The 19,864-nt window shown below is 41.1% G+C and overlaps 1 protein-coding gene across 1 annotated transcript in view; it reads right to left on the minus strand.

Annotated features, from left to right (window-relative positions):
- Positions 1-309: 309 nt before the first annotated feature.
- The window catches only part of gpr4 (G protein-coupled receptor 4), a 31,962-nt gene continuing 12,407 nt past the window's right edge, over positions 310-19,864 (minus strand). Inside the window, exons 2-4 of the mRNA XM_026339262.1 lie at positions 5,319-6,065; positions 4,019-4,283; positions 310-3,360 (exon numbers count right to left, since the gene is read on the minus strand). Coding sequence (XP_026195047.1) covers positions 2,639-3,360; positions 4,019-4,283; positions 5,319-5,495 — 1,164 coding nt within the window. The 5' untranslated portion in view covers positions 5,496-6,065 and the 3' untranslated portion in view covers positions 310-2,638. The remainder of the gene's footprint in view (positions 3,361-4,018; positions 4,284-5,318; positions 6,066-19,864) is intronic.

Below are 19,864 nucleotides of genomic sequence, written 5' to 3' on the forward strand. Positions count from 1 at the left end.
TGTAATAATGTTACAGCTTGCCTTTGTTTTATCCTTTAAATATCATATATACACAGTGGCAAGAAAAAGTATTAAAACATATATAATCATGTTTTATGACACATTCATGCAGAAAATATTCAAAAGGTTCACATACTTTTTCTTCCTACTCTATATATGTGTATATATGCACACCTGATGATTTTATAAAATAGAAACACAATAAGATTATAAAAAACGTCAGCTTCAATCATTTCCATTTAAAAAGCTACCTCCATCTTCCAGCTGCTTCCACGCTGCTTTTTTCAGCTTGTAAATGATAAAACAAAGTTTGCAAAGTTTCATATGCATAATTTATTTCTCACTGACACTGTCGATCAACAAATACACATTATGAAGCCTGGTACCTCCTCTCTCAGACTGACACGCAGATACACAATGAAAGCAATGCTACACAGAGCAGTGTTTAGGACAACACTGATGAGCTAAAAGTATCATTGCACAGTAACACTTTCAGGCCAAGACAACATAATAAATCACTGTTGCTGCTGGGATCACTTTTTCCAAAGCATTTCCTCTCTTTCCATTACATTAGTTGGCAGGTGGAACAGCAACACAGACACGTATCTTTCTTTACAAATCGCTGAGCTGGGCTGGAGTTAGATGAGTCATATTGCTGCGCACAAGGAAAGTCAGGATGTCATTTCTTTATTTCTCAACATTCAAGGGCATCGTGTTGTGCTTTTATAGGGACACCTATATTTCTCTTATGCACAGAATGTGTAGTAGCTGCCTCTAAAAACAAACTTTGTGTTGGATTTACTGTGAAACAAAGTCCAAGTTAGTCAAATCATGGTTAAAAAAGGGCAACAGCATTTTCTTCTGAGCTCAGCCAACTTCCATTGTGACTTCAGAAATCTGTCAGTATACTGTATATGAAACTATGGCAGCTGTGGCAGATTTACAACAAGAACAATCAGGTTTTCGTATAAAATAAGCAACATATGCCGTTTTCCATTGTTCTTTTGAATGCTGCCTCATGGCTCCTGCTGGACTCTGACTGGAGGTGGATATCCAGTAAATTTAAACAACAATCTTAATTTCCTCAGCACATTTTTGGCATTACACAGAAATATTTCTTAATTTGTTCCCCTAATATGACAAAAAATGTTAGCAGCCAGCTGAGTCACTTGAATCAAGAAGAAATGTACAAACACTTCCATGTCTTTAAATGTGACACGCCTGTTCTTAGTTTAACATTTAAGAGATTTGGGGCAGTTTAAGTTAAAAGGCATCTGTCTAAAAAGGGAATGTAAACTGTATCAGGTCAACTGCGGGTATGAAAGTGGAAATATAGCAATGCAGTTTCAGTAAAGGCTGTCATTACATTTTTAAGCAATAAAATCATATTTTATACCCAGTGTAACCATGTAGGGCCCCATAGTTTAATTTTTGCACTGGACTATGATAATGTATTCTGCTCCACAGTGCTCTCACCATAATGCAGTTAAAATGAATGCATTTAACTTTTAAATTGTGCTGAATACAGTACAAGGCTTTGGTTTAAGATTTCTGTGTCTGTCAGATTATTGAGCTGTCTGTGGTAAAAATACAAAAAGAACATTTCTCACAAAAAATAAGAAAGACACCTTTAAGCCTTCTTGCCATCACAGTTTATAAGCTGAGGTACTTCATAAGGCTTAATTACTTCCTTTAAAGAACTAGTGAAACAGTAACAACATTTCCAACAAGCATTACAAATATTTTAGCCCAGTAATCTACAATCTTTTCTATTACCCTTCTTTCCTTCGTCTTTAAAGTGGCACATTTAGGTGTCAAACCGTAATCCCCTCAAATCCTTTGTCCAGTAGAGTGTCCATGCTGTCTCAAAGGTGTCTCAGTAAAGACCACTAACAATACTCTCCCATCTATAGGGAGGGTTGTTTAAATAATTCCACTTAAATATTGAAGAACGACTTCTTAGGCATGAGTGATACCTGGCACGTGGGAGGATTGTCCAAATATCCCAGTCATCAAATGGTGTTTGATAAGATCCTTATCAGAGGCATCAATGACGTGACTGTAAGGGTCATTATGGTGTAACATGTTGTCCAGACTGACAGCTACTGGATGGAATAACAGGAAATCTGAAACAGACATTCGTGATCCACTGAGGCTGAACCCTAAGGACTTTGGTGAGTCACAGACTAGCAGTTCTGGTTCAACACTGCCTGAGGATACCTCAAAGTTTAATGATCCTTGTCCACCTCAGCTGCACTTTGGGATCAATGATAATATTGCATGTTAACATGCTAACAATGGCATGCAGTATAGCTGTGCAGTGGCTGACAAACTACAGCCTGAAGTAACAAAGGCTGAACCAAAATCAGCATCACAGGACTGATTCTGATAAGTTTTCAGTTTCTCCATTGCTCTTCTGTTTTCTTGTGTGTGAGCATTTTAACTTCACAGGGCCTGCTCCTGTGGCATCAGACTCTTTACCTCCTCATTCGCCATTCTGGCTTGTTAAAGTGCCATCGAGACAAAGCTTTCGCCTCAGGCATCTAGAGCCACATGAGAGCATCTGATTTCAGCCTGTCAGGCCAGATGAAATCAGCTTCCTTCTTCCACTCAGCTGTTACTGTATAATCCACGTAAGTCACTTCCTAACGCTCAGGATGGTCATCTGTAGACACTCCTCCTTCAGAGCCACTAGTTCTGTCTTGTAGCTGTTCGTTTTGCCTCCATCAACATACACACAAGGCTGCTTCTTAGTGGAAAGTGGTGTTTCGACAGTCACAGAACCAGTGTTGAGTATGTCAGCATGTGATGGGGAGGAAGAGGAGCCCTTTTTGCACACCGCAGATATTAAAGCTGAGAGAGCTCGACCGACATCGTTTCGAGCTCCCTCGTTAACAAAACAGTACAAAATGGGGTCGGCGACACAGTTGAGGCTGGTCAGTGCCAACGATACATGGTATGCTGCAAACAAGTTCTCCTCTGAGCCACAGTCACACGGTTTCTTTAGAAACATCACACTCCGCACCAGGAGGAGGATATGGTACGGTCCAAAGCAGAGCAAAACGATCAAGATCAAACTCAACGCCAAGCGCTGAATTTTGGCCTTTTCCTGACGCTCTGTTGAGACGTTGCAGCGCACTGCCACCAGGATCCCACGGTAGGCGACCAGCATAGCTGTCCATGGAGCGAGGAAGCCCAAAAATGTCCGGTAGAGGTTCATCCCTGCCACCCAGTCCTGCATGGGATACTTTTCAAAGCAGAAGGTGTGGTTGAACCGATCCTGGAAGAGTTCATCGTGGAAGAGAGGAGCAGAGTTGGCTACGATCTCAATTATCCACACCATGGAGCTGACCAGAACAGCTACAGGACATTCAGGGGATGAGAAGGGAAATATTAGACTTTCTCTTGGAATTACAGTAACAGTAATATAGTCAATAAAAAACACTTCCATCAACCAATATAGGTAACCATTCATTTTACCAGCAGTAGGCCTACAGTACATAGCACCTGTTATTCAGCAGACACAGTACTTTATGAAGTATGAAGTCCATATGAGTAACTGGTCTTTGGTAAAAAGTCTTTCATCATTTTGTGTTTTAAGAAAAGCTACTCTAAGGTCTTGTTCACAAACTTGCTGAAGGCATGTAAAGTTATATTTTATTAAAGATAATGACTCCAGCAAACATCCTCATTTAAGCAGTTATTTATAAAAATGTCTTTTTACAGGGAAGTGATCTTATCACTACACAAACTGAGTTTCCTGTTATGTCAAATTTGGCAGATTTGAAGATGCACATCCCCTTAAGCCTTGGCAGTGGCGCAGTTTGGGAAATTAATCATCAAATGCAATATGTTCATCAAAAACAGGATGCGATACAGTCCACCATGTGTGAGATTTGTAAATACGGGCTGTGATCAGAAAGTCACTAGCTTTTGTTTTCTATAAATAAATAAATGTTCTGCTTTAGTTTCATTGATCTAATCGTTTAGTCATCAGCCGATCCTCAACCCTGCATACCTGTTTTGATTCGTCGAACCTTGGCAAAGCGCAGAGGGAATGCCACAGCTAGGTATCTGTCCAGTGATATACAGCACAGAAAGGCAATGCTGACGTAGATATTGGTGTAGAAGATAAAGCCGAACAGCTTGCAGCTCTCCTGACCGTGGATCCAGTCATCATGCTGCAGAAAGTAGTCGATCCACAGAGGAAGAGTGGTGATATAGAGGAGGTCAGCCACGGACAGGTTCATCAGGTAGATGCCGAGCTCATTGCGTTGGCGTACCTGAAGGAGGTGATGAAGTATGGGGAGAAAGAGAAGAGAGAGGAGGGAAAAGAGAGAAGAGGATCAATGTAATGAGGAAAAGAAAGGAACGCAGGATAGGACACAGGATGGACGTTGAATAACGTGTGGAGAACCTTGTTTAGGCTGCTGTTTTTTAGTGTCTCCCGCAGTCAAACATTCTCAAAAGCCAATAAGCGCTTTTGGTTATACACCGTACATATGACCACAACGAGAGTTCGGAAATAAGAGCCAGAGATGGGTCGATATTCTGGAGGCTGCAGTTCAACATGTCCACTGTATGGCTTCCATGAAGATTTTCTAATTTGGTTTGTCTGTATAAACACAGCTCTGTTTGCCATGCAGTATTGATATTACAGTACAATGTTAATATTTAGGCAGAACTGCCCTGGTAAATAAACACCACGTCAAGTACGTACAGTACATTCATATTTTGGATTCAGTTCAGGCATTGACGTTAACAAAGCTCATTGCTCATCACTGTTAATGCGACCGAGCACAGACAGCTGTTTGGTAACTACAATAACCACAACACAGCGCACCTACACAATGTTCCTCTGTCAGAACAAACGTTGAATGTAGAAAGGTTTAAAAGGTGACCTTGATGCTGAGAAAGAAGCCAAACAATAATCTGATGTTGAAATCACGTTAATGACGTTTATGCTTGAAAAAATACGAGTTAGTGAACTCGCTTGAATGAATGTTAATAAGAGTTCTTCCTGCTGCTGCCAAAGCAAACTGTTTTCTGTGGGAACAACGGGAAATGTTTGATGCTGTATGGGAAAATGTCCCCAGTGGTCTGTCGCCCCTATGCATGGTCAGGATGTAGCAGGCAGCGCTGAGGAATATAATGTGTGACCCACCTCGATCAAAATGGAGGCACGCAAGACAAAAGTGGAAATTATTCTTGCTTAGCTCAGTTAAAGAATTCATAGTCACTGACGGTTCAAGATGATTGTGATAAGAGTCAGTCCCTGGAAAGAATGTGTATATATGTGTGTGAGTGTGTGTCCTTACCTGCATGTAGGCAGCCCACAGAGCCATGCAGTTGGTAGGCAGCCCCAGAATGATGACTATGATGTAGAGTGTGGGCTGGAAGAACTGGTCCACCTTACTGTCCACCTCACAGAATGTGATGTTACACATTGTCCTGTGTGGAGCACTCTGAGAGTGGATTTGTATGTGTGCGTGCATGTGTGTGTGTCCAGCTACACCCAGCTCTGTGTGTCTTCCTGTAGTCTCACTTTATGCCAGCTCCAGTTGTTTGATGGTGACATGCCGATTGCCACACGGCTGTCCAACGTGGAGCAACAGAAGAAAACAGAGCTGTCATGTGCAGGGCATTTCATTGTTCCTGGTTCTTAGAACGCTGTCCTTCCCGCCCGGGGGCCTTGGCGTGCCATAATTCTTTTGCACACGTCAAAGTCAGCCCCTGTGTCCCTCAGTATGGAGAAAAAGAGGAGAAGAAAGGATGGAGTGGGGGAAATGAAAGCTGCCTTATCGATGCCGTGCCAGGTCTCCTGCGCCTGAACAGCACCTCATCAATCTTTTAAAGATTAGAGGTCTGCCATGAGATGGAGAGGCTGAATATCAGCGTGTGTGTGTGTGTGTGTGTGTGTGGATGTGTATGTCAGTGTGTCTCAAGGTTCTGATGACACACAAAACTCCTCAGGGACATTGGCACTTCAACAAAGGAATGACTTTACAGAGCTTCAGCACTCTGGAACTGACAGGCCGTCCATTTTACTCTGATGTCCTCAATATCTAGAAAAGAAAGAGAACGAGAGAGAGAGAGACACAGAGAGAGACTTCAGTTAACATGCTTTATATTTACATGTCTAACAAAACTGAATTTGGATTTATGTTCATTACATTAGGTCCAAACTTTAATACAATTATTATTTAACATTTTTAAACATTAGCAAATCAGATAAAACTGAACTTCCACATATCTCACAGTAGTAAACAAAAGGGAATAAAAAGAATAAACAGAAACTTTAGCATTAAACATCTTAGCCATGCAACCTTTTTTTTTACTATCTTTTGTATGAAAATCCATCTCTTCAATAAAGATGAATTATTCCAAGAGACCATTTCAACAATGGAAATGCTCTTTTATATCACTGGAGACTACGACTTACACGACAGATTCTTCAGTGTTTGGTTGCACTGTGTGAATTTGGGTTACACCCACTGTATGAGCGATGCTCATCACACAGTGATTTCCTTAGAGTCAGCAATGCAGTGACAGATACGACCATAAACCTTTATGCTCATTTCCCATCTTTATTCGTGGTACTTTACACCCAGTTTGCAATCACCTTTATGCAGTTACTACTGTGTCTTGTCATAGGATTCAGGTCTGCAGTTTTCTAAAGTGCACGGTCACACTCAAAGCTGTCTGGAGTGCTTCCTCTTCTATATCTAATAAATTGAATTCTGCTGAAAATGAGTGAAAGAAAATACAAAACACAAAGTAGATGGACAGACACAGAGAGGAGCAGAGAGGACGACCTTTAACAGAGTACGGTGAAGCAGGAGTTTATCTGGGTGACTCTGGACATGTGGTGTGATAACAGGGGACATGCTGGACAAATACCATTAATACAGAGTACAACCAAAGAGTACAGGACATATGATATGATGTACTGTGGGTGTTCATATAAACATCACCTGAATATAAACACATAGTAGCTTAGACTGGAGTTTAGTTTCTGTTTCACTCTTCATGAGATCGACTTGATATTTTTACACTGTGTTGATTTGAGTCCACTTCAGTATGCTTTTAATCACTTTACTTGAATATGCTCCTAAGCACTGAGAACTGCCTTTCTCCACAGTTTATGGATATTTCTGCTTCTTTTCGCTGCTCTTCAACAGACAGATTTCAAGAAAAACCGTTGGGACATATCAGCAGAGCTGACTGAGGTGCAGCGTATCACAGAAAAAAAAACCTGCATCAGCACAGCACTGCCAGCACCCACCAGAGATTTCACCATCCTAAGCACAGTATACAGTAAATTATAGACTTAGAAGTCTGGGACTAACCATGAATATCCACATCCAATATTCATGGCACCTGGCCAGTTGTTGTTCTGTGTAATATTTTTATAGCCTGAAGTAAACGTGGCACCGGTGGAGGGTGAGCAGGTAGAGAGCACTGTCATATATTCATTACAGTTGAATAATAAAAGAATAGTTGATACAGTGTCCAACACAGAAAGGGTTCATTCTTTGGAAAGCATGTCTATTTAAAGAAATAAAATGTCCTTGTGACTTGATGTTAGCTCTAGAAAAAAGATGATCAAAATAAGATAATTTCAACAGCTGCTAAATGTGGGTTTGATGACTGAAGCAGGGTATTGTCTGTTTCCAAAGAAAAATGCAAGTGTTGACTTCTGAGAAACAGAAGAGTCATTAGTGTCTATCACCACACAGCAAAACAGAGTAAAGCCTTATGGGAAGAAATGATGTGAAAGTCAATGGTGTGGAACAGTGACTTTGAACTGGGCTGACCCAGTGCACATGCAAGGAAACACACACACACACACACACACACACACACACACAGTGACAAAGTGGTTATTTCTATGATGACCTTGTCAAAACTCTTTGTTGGGGGAAACACCCCTGTTGATAAGCTGAACTACAACTGTGTCACAACATGGCTGTAATCTGTTATCACCGCTGCAGCACAGAAATATGTTGGAGGTTCATGTCCACCTCCTGCTGTCCTGCTTTTATTAAAAATAACATTTAAACACACTCACAGCAAGTTTCTTTGACTTGTATTTCCAGTTTTAGAAATAATGGACAACAAACACACAGTGAAGAGGAAAAACTGATGGAAACACACCATCATCAAAACTTGAGTTTGATTTTAACTACAGCACCTTTCAGATAGTGAATATTTTCTTCACAGACATTTCATAAACAGCTGGATAGTGTTGTGGTACTGTAAGACCGCTGCCCTCCATGCAAAAGACTGGGGTTTGAATCCCAGCTGTGACCTACCTCCACCTCCAGTAGGGGTCCATAGGCGAGACCTCCTTACGCCTACCCTGCCCTGCGTCTGCCAGGTGACTACATGTAAATGTAAATAAGCTTCACACAGCTTGACTTTGTTGTTACATCTGAGCACCACAGAGCCGCCTCTCTTTCTCATTAGATAAGACAGCAGAGACACATGCCAATGCAAAACCAGCGTCTATCAACCTTATCCTTATCACATCTTAAACACTGCTCTCAGTGTGTGTGGAGGGCAGGCTGCCTGTGCCTAAGACCAACACCGAGCGACATGGTTTCCTGGCGTGTAGCACAGACCACATTTTTGAGAGCTGTCTTAATACACAAGAATGTAATCAGCGTGTGTGTTTGAAGCTTCTTTGCGCTGTTGTGACAACTACTAGTAGCTGACAGGCTCCTCAGAAGTCCAGCACTCAACTAGTGCATGTTATCCACCTGTTACACTCACCTGCAGAATGTGGTCAGTGCACAGGCTCACACAGATTTGTCCTGCAGGACAGTTATCACTCGTGCTTCAGACACCCTGAATATATCAGTGTCTGCCAGTAACTCAGAGTGTGACAGTGTGTCTGACGTGACAAGAATACTAATGGCTCTTTAAAAAAAGACTTTTAGGTACGTTGTTCAGCATAAACAGATTCTTAGTGCAGCTTTTAGTTTTTTTTTAGTCCAGTTCTCCAGGCATGTACTGTAAGGGAAGGTTTGAGGTCACAGTTCACAGCTGGAAAGAGGTTCAAGAGGTTTATTAGTAATTAGGAATTACAAATGTGTGAGTGTGTGTGTGTGTGTGCTTGTATGGCTTTACAGTGTGAGGATTAGGTTGTGTTTTTTCCATAGGAGTGAGGACATTTTGGCCTTTAAGAGGCTGTTTGAGGGTTAAGACTCAGTGTTTGGGGCTCAGGTTAGAATCAGGTTCAGGTTCACTTGGGTTGAATTATGTCAATAAGTGTCCTCATAACTGAGAACAACAAGAATGTGTGTGAATTTCTGCGACTACATATGTGTACAATGGAGGCTTATATCAACCTGTTCTCTGCTGTCCGGTTCAACACAGCAGCGTCTGATCTGCTGCCAGAGGAGATTAGGTCAAGGCAGCCGTGCAGACGTCACACTGGCTGCCCACACACACACACACACACACACACACACACACACACACACACACACACACACACACACACACAGATGCTGAGGTTTTCTTACAGTATACATCAGAGCAGGATTACAAATCAAAGTGGAGCTGTTGAAGTTAGTCTCACTGAATTAGTCACGTTACTCAACACAAGTCGTCTAATGACTGAGCGTGATGATAACAAACTGTCACTCTGATTATAAAATAACTAAATACACTGTAAAACAAGAGAAACCTGCTATTTTTGTGACTATACTGTCCACTTTTATTCTATTAACCCAAGTCGACCAGCTCAGAAACATTTATCAAACAAAGTTCACGAGGGCAGGGGGAAAACAATGAGAGCTGGGAACACCACCACCTCCACCACCACCTCCACTTTATTTGGGAGGTAAAACCAGAATAAGAGTGATTTCTGAAATGTGACTAATACTCCCTCTTGGCACAGGAAATGTGTGCACACAATTACTGCGAGTACTATGGTTCAAAGCTGAAGCAGGAAGTCATCTGTAAACTGTGATGGAGGCTCGGGTTCTATTTTTTCACCTTTGTTTTCTTCACTAAATCAGTTTCTCTCCAACACATCTCATCGTTAAACTCATGTTCCTTCCCTCTTTTCTGTTTAGTGATCATTATGTTTTCTACCTGTGCTGACACCAGATAACAATGTTATCCGGTGATGTTGAAGGCAGCTTTTATATTTCTACCCTGTGAAATAGTAACTGCAACATCTGCAATGTTACTAGGTCACAGAGTGGTTCCCATAATTTTCCACCTTAAGTAGTTTCATAAAACACATTGTGATCTCCTGGTGCCATAAATCAGTGGGTAATGGCGCCCGCCATGGCTGCCAAGTAGTGCAGATTTGCATCAATGGACAAAGTACATGTGTTCTGCAAATCGACATTTGTTCTGCTTTATTTGCAGCTGATACCAATCTATTAAAATATGCCTGGTTCTCTCCAACTATCAGTCTGACGGCAGGTCAGCTTGGGAACAGCAGTTTTCAGATAACGTTTAGATTATGAGTTTGGTTTTTAAAAGAAATTATTTGTCTAGATTTTGTTTTAGAGGTTAAAAGTAAACTTGGCACAGCAATGAAATGTTAATGAGGATATGTACAAACCGGCGTGTGTGTTTGTGCTTTGGCAGTGAAAGTCCGTGTGTTTGCCAAACATTCCTGTTGACAGTCAAACAGTGGACGCAGGAAGACAGTAACGCTACACTATGAAATGTGTCAACACACCTCTTACACTCCTCAAAACAAGTTGTCCACTTCCAGGATACACACACACACACACACACACACACACACACACACACACACACACACACACACACACACACACACACACACACTCCGGTAACCTCACTGCCTCTTTTCAAATCTCAAAACCTTGGTGAAAATGATAAAAACTGAAACAGGAGGTACAGGGAGGATTAATTCCAGCCTGCGAAGCGTGTTTCGATTTTCTGCACACTTAGAGCCGACACTGAAGTCACAGGAGACTTTAAAGGAATGTTAAGCTCATTTAAAAAGCAGCACATCTGTTTTCCCGATCCTAGTGCTGCTGTCATTAATATGACCTTGAACAGTGAAGTTCTGGGGATTTGGGATATTTGAAAGCTGATGGCCAAATGACTGATGTTATTATTTTAACCTTGTGACCGATTCTCATTAACTAAAATTAATTAAGTGTCAGTGACATCTGAGTGTCGGCCCCCAGGGTGTCATCAGGGCTACGCGTCCTGTTCTTTGCACACACTACAGTGGAAACTTCTTCTTCTTCTTTCCTTTACTGTATTTTTGTATTTGCTTTGGTTAGACCTCCACTGTGGGACTTGAGGTGTCAGATTTGACTTTTTGGCAGCAAAATAAATGAAGGACTTCCTCTGTGTATTTAGTGTGATGCTGAAAGCTGTGATAAGTTTCTTTATTTGACAGCTTCTTTTTTCTTTGATTCTTTCTTCAGTCTTTGTTGCAGGTTCCTTTTGCCTCTATGAGAACTTGAGCTACAGCCAAGGGGTCACTAGATGACAGGACAGCTGATGTCAACGGGGTCATTATGAAACCTCGTCGCCCCTCTCCAGGTCGACCCACCCATGTTCCAGTGTTCGTGACCTCAACTTCCCAACATTATGATGTGTGTAATGTACTGTGAGACGTCTCTGGGGACTTTAACTGAGCTTACTGACGTCTAACTTTCTCTAATTTTTACCAGAAATGTTTCTTATACAGTTTTATTCATCAAGACCTGATTGTGATTATGAGATAAAGCCTCACAATCAGACTCTAGACTGGTTCTGTCTGCAGTTGGAGGCGGAGCAGCAGAGCACAGTCAGGAAAAAATGCATTTCTACAGACATGAAGTTTATACGTTTGGCTTTATTTAGCTCTTTGCGTGTGGAGGGCAATCTCGACATGAAAGTGGTCAACTGATATGGGCGATGCTGAGCTTTAAATAGCACGGAGGCTGATGTCCAGTATCTAATGCTTATATGTTCTCTTCTTACATCAGATAAAACAAAACAAACGCATATTTTCAAATGAGACGCACATTTTCTAAACTTAAACTGTGAAGGACACAGATTCAGTGGTGGAGGATTTGTACTGGTTGTTGTTAATGCTCAGACCAACTATTCTAGAGACTCAAACCTTCTACTCTTAAGAAAGCACACTTCTCCTGGATCTGACTGGCACTGCCATTTTTTAAAAAGGCACGATAGAACTACAACTGTAGGTCAAGTGGGAACTAAATAAAATAAGGAGAATGTTCTGTACAGAACCAAAACCCACAGAGGGATAACCACTCCCGAAGCATCATATTTCCATCTTGCCCAGAAATATTTAGTCTCACAATTACTGTATCATGATAATGGTGGCGGTGAGCATAACGTCTGAAAAGCCAAAAGGGTTTTCAGTGACCTGATCTCTATGTCATCAGATTAAACAGCCATAAAAGAGTTTTAAAACTGTGTCAAACCCATAAAACAGGCTCAGGGATGCAGTTTATTATGTTGTATTGTTGTCTTTGTGAAATCCTCAGTGCAAATTTCACAAAATAACAGAATGTTCCACAAAATTGGCTTATTCAAAAGTTTAAATCACAATAAATGGAATTCAGTTCACTTTCCCTTTGTGTACTCAGAGACTCAATAATATCATCAAGACAACATCTAGAAGAGAGTTATGAAAAAGGATCACTTCTCACATCTCTAGAGGTTTTCACTGATCATTTCTCTTTTCACATGATGTTTTTACCCATCGTCCTTTTTTGCCTAGTTCCCACGAAAAGAATACTAATACTGTTGAGCTGAAACTGGTGATTTTAAATCAATTTGTGATAAGATCATGTGTTGTTCTTTTCCTCAAGGTAAACAACAATGGAGAAAAAGGGGAGGCTGTGGATGGACCACAGTTCTTATATATATTCCCTGCAGTGTTTGTTCTCGCTTTATCATGACTCAGGCCTGATGATAATGATTTCCACAACAGTCGCATGCACTGTATACACAAAATGAAAAGTTACCTTTTCTTACTGTTTAAATCACATTCAGTGGGCCAGCATGCCACAAATCTCACCAGTATACAGCAGTTCAAGCTTTAAATGGGACCTGTTTATAGTAGCACTGCTTGGTCAAGTTCCAAAAGTAGCACTTGAACGCAACGTTTTATACCCTGTGCACCTTTTTGTAGGCAAAACACATGAGTAGTATCACCCTGTCCACACTGCAGGGCGGCAAATCAAATATAGAGGAGGACAGAGGAGGTTTAATCTTGGTCTACTTCTGCTTTTTGTGTGTACGTGCAGCCCAAAGTGTCCCTTTAGCATTCATCATGTATTTGATAGTATAAATCTAGATCTGAGTTCACAGTGTGACTCATCAGTAGACAACGCAGGTTGGAGTGCAGCAGCTGCTTTGTGTTACTTTGGCTACACAGCGCATCGTAGACAAGCAGTTAGTCCGGCCTATATCGAATATACAGCATTTAATATAATAATAACTGGACGCCTCCGATTGTGTCAGTCTAGCCAATGAAATCTGAGCAGTATCTGCCAATAACTAGTGTTCCAGAGTTTATCTGTGGCTATTTTTACCCAAGTAAATAACCTAAATTAAATAAGTAAAGATTGATGTTGTTCCAGTGAGCATTAAGATCTGTGTTTACATGAGTCCACTTTCTCTAAAGTATGCTCTCTCGAGCGCTCCGTCTGTGTCTCACACTGGTTTTAAACATTCTTATCTCAAGGAGACAGTGAGAGCACAAATGGCCACAGCGACTTTCACCCTGAATGAAAGCATAGCGGTCCGTAAACATGTAGTATGGACTCCATAATGCAATTTGTGATGTGCTGCTCTGTGACCTGAAAGACCTTGATACACTGGAGGGAAAACCACAGAGCATCTTCAACAGCAGAAAAAGCTCTGTCTTTATCTGTGCCTCATTTTGGAAATCCAGAACTCCAAATTCCTGATTGTCAAATAGATCTTTCAGTTCAGCTTCTGTTCTTCTTTCTCAGTGGTCATTTATTTAACCATAAGGTTTAACCACTTCCTCAGTTCCTCTATAGAGGTCTATAGAAGAACTGAGGAAGGTGAAGGAAGGTGATGGCACCAGATGTGTTTGTTAAAAGATCTGTGGTAAAACTACGACACAGAAAATCAACTATGGAAGTTTTTCAGTGTTCATAATTAAAATTATAATTCATTTGCCAACTGGCAATTCAATATACTGTTTGGTTTTACATTTTAAAATGTATTCAAGAGAATAGAAGAATGAATTTTCTATACTGAATTGTGAATTGTAAATCCATTAAAATTGCATATTGAACTGTCAACTGCAAAGCAAGTTGCCAGTTGAATAAAGAGACTATGGCAACATGAAATGCAATTGATTTAGATTTAATTTAAACTTTTAATTAAAAAAATGAGCATTGCCACTCTTGGAGATGAATTGCCAGTTGCAGTTTGAATTTTTGAATTCCACATTATGAATTATGACACTGAAAAACGTTTATAAACATCTGTTTTTAGACAGTTGCATTAGATTGGATACAGCTAATGATCAGCCTTAGCAGCATTACTAAGGTGTTACAGACAAATAAAGCAAGTAGTGGTACAATACAGCACTCGTACAATACAGCACTGGTACAATACAGCACAATTGGCAACAACAGAGATGACAGTTGGGCTGCGTTTCCCGGCCTCATGGCTCCGAGTTTGAGACAGGAATCCCAGAGGGACCTGACTGTCATAATGAGTTGTAAACAGGAGGGAGCACAGCTCGGTGTCAGCTCCCATAAGTGTGGTGGGAAAAGTCCCAGCATCATGCTGTCAAAGCCCCCAACAATAAACACAGCAGGAGAGGATGGAGAAGAGCTGCTGTGCTGCTATCTTTGTGAGGACCAAATTGAATTTTAGACTTTTTTTAGAAAGTGAAGTCATCGTTGTGCTCTGTTGCACTTTTTTTCAGTCGTATGGGGAGTTAACTTTGTTTTAGAGCTAAAGGAATTCAGCATAATGTGAAGGCATCCTCTTCCTTCCACATCGCCTGACAGCTGATGTTCCGTACAGTGGAAGGAGTCATTAGAGAACAATAAAACAAGGTGAAGGAGGGAAGGGAAAAGGAATGATTAAACAAAGATGGAACAGGGGAGGATGTGTTCATCAGATTCATCTCAGATATGTTTATACAAAGTACATGTACGAGGATGTCCTGTGCTTTTCATATTAAATGCAAATGAATCTCAACAGCTCTGCTTCCTCCTGTGGATTTAAAAGACAACATTCAAAGCACGAATTTACATGATTAAGTAAGAACTGTTTCCCTATAAATGTGAATTAACTGAAGTCATAGTTTGATAAATGTAGAACTGAACTCAAGAAAACAGGTTTATTAAATATTTCAAATACAAATATATAATTGGTTGAGTTATGTGTGTAATAGCATGCAGATCTTTTGTATTTTATTTTCTTCCTACAGGGAGAAATCCCCAGAGCACTGGTGCTGGAAGAAACTAACGCACCATGACACGCACAGCTGTGCTCTTAAGGATGCTTCTCCCCAAAATCTTACAGTGTCATCCAACTGTAACTGTACTGGATCTCATTAAACTTGCACAAACGAAAGCTGCTATGCTGGTAAAGACATGTGCTCTGACTGTGCTCCTTCACACTAGCTGCAGTTTTATGCAGGAGGGTGAGAGCTATTATTTTCCAGCTAGTTTTAAAGAGTTGTTTTTTTCCTTATCTTAATTTATGTCAGTTGATAAAGCAGAAACAAATGAATAGGGGTATACAGTAATTAACTCAAACATATAATCAGCATCAAATTGCACCCTGTAGCCTCTCTGTCCAAATAAGATTTGATGCATCGTAGACCCTCAAACAGATCTACCGTGAGTCTGTGCATGTTCTGTTTGTTGCCCTTCACAAGCGGCTCGCCCGAGGCCTGATCGAAAGATAGTCCTGTGATAGTCACAGCATTAGCCCATTTGGTTTGCTAGCATAAACACAACATCTGTGGGGAGCTTAGACATATCTGCTGTGTCACATGGATGCAGGGCAGCAGCTGTAACACCAGCTCTCATGTTACACAGAGACAAATGACCGAGTGGTGCAGGACTGCAGCTGCAGAGTGTCACTGGTGATGCCACCAGCTGTGAACCATTTTACAAATCTGATTTAGTACTGTGGGACTTCTAATGAAATTACACTAATGTTAGTTATTCTGCTGCTTTCACTAATCCTCTAAACACTGTAATACTAACACTAATGGAGGCCTCCTGCCTTCCTCACGTCGTCACAGTATATGAATGTAGTTGAGGCTTCGCTTCATCTCATCACTGCAGCACAGCATTCAGCCAGTCCTCTAGCCTTCCTATAAACAGTTGGTGTGGTGTATGATGAGCACACCTAAGTGAACTACCATTTTAATCACCTTATAAAAACGCAGTGTGAGATAAAGGATGCTATATGAGCTATATTCAAAACTCATTTTACATGGGGTAAAGGCAGACATTGAAATGATTCACCTGCAACATCTTTTATAGCTGCTCTATTTTTAAGTGAGTCCATAATCAATCACACTGTGTGTACAGAGAAGCCACATGTTAGTAGGGCAGCAGCAGCAGCTATGTGTGTGTAACGACACAGGATGCGTTCAGGCACAGTACAGTTACAGTTACAGAGAGAGACGTTTGGAGAGCCCTGCTGTAATTCTTAAAAAGGAGTTCTGATGAGTTTGTCTCTATTTCACACATTAATCATATTTGCCGATGATATTCTACTCTATACTTTCATTGATCTGTTGAGTACTTTGGTTAAATCCTCTGTTACAGGAAGTGCTGACAGACAGCTGCCACCAGCAGTGTGACTGCTGCCCAGGGTCACTGTTATTACAACAATCCATCAAAGGCCTAATCCTTTTACAGGTGAGTCACAACAGACGGTGACTTCAGATTAGATTACAGTGAAGATGATTGGGTATATCTGGACCAAACAACCAGACTGTATTATTATATAGGGTCAGTCCCAAACCAGGCAGTCAGTTTTGTAATATCTTTGGAGTAAAATGCACTACTATGGCATCCGACTGCAATCTCCCTGCTGAGTGTGAGTCAGCGCAGTGCAGCAGTCGGTGTATGTCATCCGCTCAGGCCAGAACATGTCTGTCATACAGTCTCACTTGTGTCACTTTTGTAGAGCTCAGCAGGACATTGTTGCACACCATGAGTCATATCGAGCCACACTGGTCCCAGCAAGGTGACTGCAACAGAGTCGTGAGGTGCGTGTGCATACATAATGCTGTTAGAATCAGCTTTACATACAAGGACTCCAGTTTGCATTGGCACTGACTGCACTTGCACGCGGATACAATGAGGTTCATTCAACACAGTTTTTTCAGGCAGTCAGTTTTGTAATTTATGTAAATTAACAACATGTCCTCATTATGTTGTAAACTTACATAATGAGGGAGCAGCTCTCTGGAAACATCAATATATTGCAAGTTAAATTCTATTCAATGTACTTAGAAACTGAAACTGTCTTAATAAGTTAATTTTCCTTACAACAGTTCTATGTGTGTTACACAACTACAATATTCATGAAAATAATAATCAGGGCAGGATGTTTTGCTGTTATAACGCAGCCGAAACATCGTGTCTATCACCACAATACATGTTAAACAAGATGACAGAGCTGCTGAGAGCAGCAGAGAACAACAAGCGAGAGGGACCGCATGATAACAGCTTCTAGTCCGTCGTCAGCAGCTGAGCTGAGTCATGAGACTGAAGCCCGAGGACCCACGCTGTCATCATGTGGCTGTCTCACCTGTATGTGTGAGAGAGACACAGAGGTAAAGATAGCTACGGAAACTGTGACGCTATGCTGGAATTCGCTTTTGCATGACTATTCAGATTTATATCTTTCCCTGTTCCCAACCTAAAATGTTCTTCCTTCCTGCTTAGTCACGTGAATCACTGTGAGAAATATTTCAGGAATTCAGAGAGCAGAGCCAGACGGGGAACTTACCGCAGAATATATGTCACTCTACAATGTACAATACAAACCCCACTTTCATGTATCTCACTTCCTGTTTCTATATCAGGCTGAAGGAAGCCTAAACTCTATCAAACAGCTTGCATCCACCACCTGTTTACAGTTCCACGAAGACAGATATTGTAAAGGGAGCCTGGTCAGTAACAGGATATTCCATCAAGTTGGACTGGACACAAAAACAGTTTCAATCGTTTGTGTGATTCACTACGAACTATCTAGTACAATAATGTATTTTCCATTTATTTCCTGCTCTTTCTGTTTTACTCACTCATTCACCTCCAAATCTACAACATATGAATAGAAACAGTTGTGCTCTTGTTATTGTACCACAGTTTTTGCCTTGATAACTGTTAACTTCATTCCCAGTGCTGTGAATGAATTAATCAAGTTATTTGGTTTGTGTTAGTTTGTATTTTTCTGTTTATAACAAAGCAAAAACTAGAAACTAAACAAGCTTCAGTTTCAGCTAAAACTCACCACTGAAGCTCTAACATATGTGGTTGATAATGTTTCAGTGGAAGTTAATTCCCAGCTGCATTAAAACCACACATGACAGAGAGACAGTGCCTGTCGACCACAACACCATCACTTAGTCCATTTATGATGCTGTTCCTTCCTGCTTGTTAATTTCCAGACCTGGCCAAATGCTTCTGTTGTTATAGATGCAGGAGATTGTGTTTAGTAGTTCTCTTGGCCTTCGTACCTTTTTCTTCTACAGTGGCATGGCTGAACAATGCAGGCTCGTAGAGGGGAAATCCATCATACACACAATGCTGGCATCACTATTTGCTGTCTACTGAGGATGTCTTCCGATATAGAGGCTAATCTCAGGATGCTTGTGCCATGTAAGGAGGAACAGAGAAGCCAGGCACACTCCACCACTAAGCTTTAGCATCATCATAATCCATACTAACATCACATGAGATAGCCAAGCCAGGATGTTTGACCTTGAAGAAAGATGAGCTGTGATTGATTAAGTGTATCTGCCCTATACCTGGACATGGTAATGATGAGAAGCACGGCAGGCTTACTCCACTCAACCACAGGCTACAGTAAGTGAGCAGCTTTGGGTTTTGCTGATAACTGGCCTTCTGTCTGAGGCCTCTACGCTACAAGAATACATGTCGCTATTTTATTTAGAACTTTAAATAGATGTAGATTTCTGTCAGGTTTGACACTGGAGACTTGGCACTCAGCATGGCACAGATCATTAGAGAGCCTGCTAGGTTTGTTCATTATCTTAGTTATTATGTTGATCAGGGAAATCTTCACAGTGAAGTGCATCAGACTGGTAGGTGTGTAACACAGTCTCCCTTCTTTTGCTGACTTCTGTTCTCTGCGTGGCATCACAGCTGCTCTAGCTCCAATGTGCTGCCACAGTTCTGACAAAGTGCACATCAGCACACCTCCATCTGTTCACTCGTAAAGTTAGTCGTCAGCATGAAGAGTGAAGAGAAATGAAACCTGGAGTGCGGCGGAAGGAAAGAAGTGATTCAAAGAACACGGAAAAAGATGATGGAAAGACAGCGGCAGTGCAGGACCTGAGGCAGAGAAACCATGGATGAAGTTGAAGGTTGTAACGTAGATACTTAATCCTGACTGTTCATTTCACACTTGGGTGGTCATGCAGCCGTCCATGTTTCAAAGCCCTCGTAAGCTCAACCTGACACCCCATAGGGAAAATTAATGACTTCAATAAAAGTGCCACATTTTCCTGTCATGTTTCCCGCATAGAGCTTTATTGGACTGATCTTAATTTGGCTCTGATCAGATCACCAGAGCTTGTTACTGTACGTCTGGATAGAAATGAATGAGGCACTTTATGTGTTTGTGTGTATCTGCA

This window comes from Anabas testudineus, chromosome 13, assembly GCF_900324465.2.
Source record: "Anabas testudineus chromosome 13, fAnaTes1.2, whole genome shotgun sequence".
NCBI classification, from domain to species: Eukaryota; Metazoa; Chordata; class Actinopteri; order Anabantiformes; family Anabantidae; genus Anabas; species Anabas testudineus.